General features: G+C 45.0%; 1 protein-coding gene across 4 annotated transcripts; it reads left to right on the top strand.

The window, feature by feature from the left end:
• The first annotated feature begins 289 nt into the window (after positions 1 to 289).
• NDUFA5 (NADH:ubiquinone oxidoreductase subunit A5) lies at positions 290 to 4,152 on the top strand. Of its 4 annotated transcripts, none has more exons than XM_086473403.1 (5): positions 290 to 328; positions 879 to 923; positions 2,544 to 2,618; positions 3,346 to 3,411; positions 3,992 to 4,152. In XM_086473403.1, the coding sequence occupies exons 1-5, from the start codon at positions 308 to 310 to the stop codon at positions 4,091 to 4,093; spliced, it is 309 nt and encodes a 102-aa protein (XP_086329529.1). In that variant the 5' UTR covers positions 290 to 307; the 3' UTR covers positions 4,094 to 4,152. The 4 variants fall into 4 exon arrangements, with proteins under 4 accessions (XP_086329529.1, XP_086329523.1, XP_086329537.1 ...); XM_086473397.1 differs by having other exon boundaries at positions 2,502 to 2,618; XM_086473411.1 differs by lacking the exon at positions 879 to 923 and having other exon boundaries at positions 2,502 to 2,618.
• The last annotated feature ends 206 nt before the right edge of the window (positions 4,153 to 4,358 follow it).

Here is a 4,358-nt window from a genome sequence, read left to right as displayed (position 1 = left end):
GCTGAACAAACCCCGCCTCGCTGCACGCAGGCGCACCACTTCACTGCCCTCCGCGCAGGCGCAGTCCCACCACCTTCAGACAGCGCATGCGCTGGGTGATCCCGCGCGCCTTGGTCATGCGCGTTTTTTTACGGCCCGACCTGCTTCTCTCTGCTCGCCGGGATGGGGAGCGGATGCAGATGCCGCGCATGCGCAGTCCTACGTCCTTTGCCATGTCCTCTAACCGGGGGCCGCAGGCGCCCGGCGTCCCGCAAGCGCATGCGCGCGGCTGCCCGGCGGCGGGCGGCGCGTTCCGCGGAGGGCGGCCATGGCGGGGGCGCTGAGGAAGGTGAGGCCCCGCGGAGGTCCTTGAGCGGGGCAGCCCGCCGCCGCCTCCTTGTCCTGCGCGGAGGGCTCTCCCCTCGGCTCTGCCCCGGCGGCTCTCTGGGGAGAGGGCAGGGGGTGCCCGGGCGGCGGGCGACAGCGAAGGGGGCGCCCGGCGAGGAAGGGGCTGGGGGGAGCCGAGGGCCCAGCTGCCCGCCCCGGCCCACGGGGGGCGGCGGGCCCGGCGCCGGGTGCTCGCGAGGCGGCGGCGGCCGTTAGCGGAGGGGGCGGGCCGAGCCGGTCGTGCGGGAGGCAGGGGCGGGTGAGCCGGCGCTGAGCCCGCCGGGCGGGCCTGGCCTGTGTGAGCTGCTCCCGCTCTTCGCGCCCTCCCTGCCCTTGGTGTGCGCTGGTCAGAACACCTCTCGTTTGTGCGTTCGCGTGTGCGTGGCGGGAGGCAGAGGCCCGTGTCGCAGCGTGGTGCCTGTCAGGTGTATGTTGAGCCAGAACAGCGTCATAAGATAGCGTGGACATAGGTGGTTAGGTGTATTAAGTTAATGTTTATGCTTTCTGTGCAGACCACTGGACTTGTAGGATTGGCTGTGGCTGAAAACCCTCGTGAGGTACGTCATGTGTCGTTCGGCATGTAGTGGAAATTGTCAACGAGACCGGAGCTTTTCGTTATGTATTTGCTTGTGTAGGTACGTTGTGTGCCTTAAAGCAGTGCCAGCTTCATGGAAGTGTGAAAATGTTCCAGAGCGATAAAGGCAGAAAATTGATTCTTAAAGGCTTAACGCATACCATTAGTTACTTGCACGTGTACATTTTGTTGCATGTGCTGATTTCAAAAACCTGCTTTGTGTAAATACTTTCATAAACTAGTACTTGATTTCTTTCATTTTCAGTACAAAAGCGAAGAATTCTTTAAATTCACTTCTTCATAAATGTGATGTCTGTCTCGCAGGCATACAGGTTTTTGCTGCCTTGCTATGCTGTGTTTCCAACAAGTACTGCACTAGCATACCTATGCTAAGGGGATGGGCTAGTCTGATGTGACGGAGGCTAACCATGTGGTGCAGAGCCGCATCGAGGCCCTGTGATGGCAAGCCCTGTTGAGACTGGAATACTTCAGTGGTTCTTGGGAGCCACATTAGGTGGTTCTTCTAGCAAGGTGGTACTTTCTATTTGCCTCCTCAGGCTTAGTAATGAAAGTGTGTTTGCCACATCTTGCTTATTCAGGAGGCATGAGCTTTGAAAGGACTTCAGTAATTCCTCTATGTCTCCGCTTTCAAATTTCCCATTATGCAACGATTTTATTTCAGAAATGCTTTTGCCACCAATAGGTAGAAATACTGTCAAAAAGAATCGTTATTGTTCTGTACGAGTGATTCTAGCTCAGCCTACGGTTTTGTCAGACACCTGGGTGAACCTGCTAAACTTTATTTTTTTCGGTGACTTAAAGCCAAGAGTAAAGGAATCACCATGCTTTAGTCGAAGTACTGATTCTATGCCAGTCCCCTTCACGCTTCCTGTTTTTTCTTCTCTGTTTTTCTTTGACTGCAGTATTCTGCTTCTGTTTCTTAATGCTCCTATAGGACATCCATTCCTCTTGGTTGGATACAGCCAGCCAGCCAGCACGTGGCTCAAAAGGTGCAATTTCTTCACCCCAGTGTGTCCTTTATCACTGCATTTAAATACAGCAATAACAGTTAGTTTCAGGTTCTAGTTTGTCTGTCACTCAGAACTTTGCACCAGCATGAGGAGAAGTGCCAAACCAAAAATAATCTCATTATGCTTTGGTAACTTATGTGCTTCTTTATGTCTTTCCCAGGTAACTTTTCAGAAATGGATGGTTTAGACATGAATTTGCCTCATTTTTTTAAAAGTATGTTTAGTATTAGAAACACAGTTTTTATTGTTTCCATTTTGCATCAAATGTACTTCAGGTTGCAACTATTTTTTTTTAATTTTTTTTTTCCTTTGAGGAATCTGGCAGTGGTAGCTTCCCAGTCCTGATAAATCTCAGTCTTACCCAAGACAGAGTTCTGGGGTTCAGACTTAGTTATTTTGTTAATCCTACGTTTCTGGATTGAATACTGTAACCCTCTATATTTTGTGTATAGAAGGTTAGTGAGTTAAGTAGGAGAAGCAGTTAAGTAATTCTAGTTGTGTATTTTAACCGTGTCTTGTGATCGCTTCAGCGCCTGCGAATACTGTACACAAAAATCCTTGGTGTGCTGCAGAACATTCCCGAAGATGCAGCGTATAGGAAATACACGGAGCAGATTGTAAATCAACGATTTAATTTGGTGCAAACAGTAAGTACGGTGCTGTTTCATAAATGTTACATGTGAAAAGATTTTTAGGATGAGAAGGATCATTTTCCAAATGACTGGCTGTTTTTCTGGAGTGTGTGTAACTGTCAGGTGTCAATTCAGAAAACATTGAAATCTTGAGGTTTATTTTTGGTATTGACTGGAATAATTTGGTGGCATATTAAAAAAAAATTGTTAATTTCTTACTGATGTTTTCAGTGAAAATTAGAAGAAAACATTGGTTTTTTGAAGATTCGTAGAACAGTGGTAATTTCCACTTGCACAAAAAATGCACGTGCTCTTACCAGTGTAGTATCTTAGCACAGTCCTGGCCTTTTGACATTTTAAACCACTTTGTGGTACATTAAACTATGCCGTGCTGGTATCGTGTGTTTAAGGCAGTAATTGGAAGGTTGCATATCGTTTTATAAAAAGCTGAGATCAACATTTTCTTTCAAGATACATAATGAAGCCCTTAGCTGCTAATGCTTCTTTGGATGTCATTAAATGGTGCTCGTTTTTTGTATTTATCATGGATAATTTGATGTTTGTTTTCCAATAAGAAAAGTATGTGAGATTTCTTTGATGATGTCAAATGACAGAAGCCAGCTAATTTGATGGTAGTTTTGAGGAGAGTGCGATCTGGTTAAATGATTGTTTTCATTGTTCATTTGGGCTTTCTACTTCTCAGTAAAGCAAAACATTTGTTTATATGTATTTGAATACACAGGAGAGTGATGTGCAAAAACTACAGGACAAACTGAATAGTGGTCACATAGAAGAAGTCATTCTACAGGTAAAGCGGGGAAATTTAAGGTTAGATACAAAAGGGAGCAGTGGTTTTCAGTGTTCCTTTGGCTGAGCCTCTGTTCAGAAAAACGGCAGTTTTGCATGTCTTCCTTTGCTGCAAAACAGTCAAATAGGGAAAAAAAATCTGAAAGTGGATTGTCATGTAGTGATGACCATACTGAAACCTCACACAATTGACATGTTTATTGCATTCTGCTTACATCCCTGCCTTGTGTACCAGCCTTGCCTCTTACAGAGTCTGAGTGAGTGGAAAGGGCAGAGGATTGTTGAATAATAATGGGGAATAATCCAAAGAGAGTGGAAAATACCATGAAGTTGTCACTGGGAATGACTGGGTGAACAGACTGCCTGTTTGGGTCTTTGGGGGTGATTCAATCTTATGTTTTCTAAAAACAAAAACCAGAACCTCCAAAACACGCAGTTCCTCTCGACATTTATAGATGAAATTTGTGGTAGTGACAGTGATAGGTAATGATATCACTGAGATAATGAACTGAAATAGAGGTAATTTAATACTTTGGCAATTGCATAGAATTTAAGAATTTGTGTATGGTGTTTATTAACAGGCTGAAAATGAGCTTTCCCTGGCAAGAAAAATGATACGGTGGAAACCTTGGGAGCCTCTAGTTGAAGAACCTCCTTCTGACCAGTGGAGATGGCCAATATAATGTTCAAAATGGTGTAACCGCTTGAGAGTCAAAAAAAGTTAATTATTAATCTATTGTTACTGACAGTTGTCTTTAAAGATAATAACGTCATAAAACCATGTTTTGTCCTAATGTCCACTTGTATGTAGCAATCTAAAGACTGCTTCTGGTTTTTGGCAAAAAAACAGTTTTAAGAATTTTTTTTCAGCTGTTGTACCACCTTTGGTTTATTTCCTTTTGTAGTATTATTGACAGGGTATTTGTGCCTCATTCTGAGTTATTTGCA

The sequence above is a fragment of the Leptosomus discolor genome, chromosome 1, assembly GCF_034619465.1.
Source record: "Leptosomus discolor isolate bLepDis1 chromosome 1, bLepDis1.hap2, whole genome shotgun sequence".
NCBI classification, from domain to species: Eukaryota; Metazoa; Chordata; class Aves; order Leptosomiformes; family Leptosomidae; genus Leptosomus; species Leptosomus discolor.
Note: the sequence above shows the minus strand (reverse complement) of the source record. Positions and strands in the feature narration are given on the sequence as shown.

What these genes read in the sequence shown, in the direction of transcription:
- NDUFA5 (XM_086473397.1), top strand. Translation starts at nt 308, where the DNA reads ATGGCGGGGGCGCTGAGGAAG. An exon ending in TGGCGGGGGCGCTGAGGAAG is followed by an intron (nt 329 to 878) that starts GTGAGGCCCCGC and finishes CTTTCTGTGCAG; the next exon opens with ACCACTGGACTTGTAGGATT. An exon ending in TGGCTGAAAACCCTCGTGAG is followed by an intron (nt 924 to 2,501) that starts GTACGTCATGTG and finishes TGATCGCTTCAG; the next exon opens with CGCCTGCGAATACTGTACAC.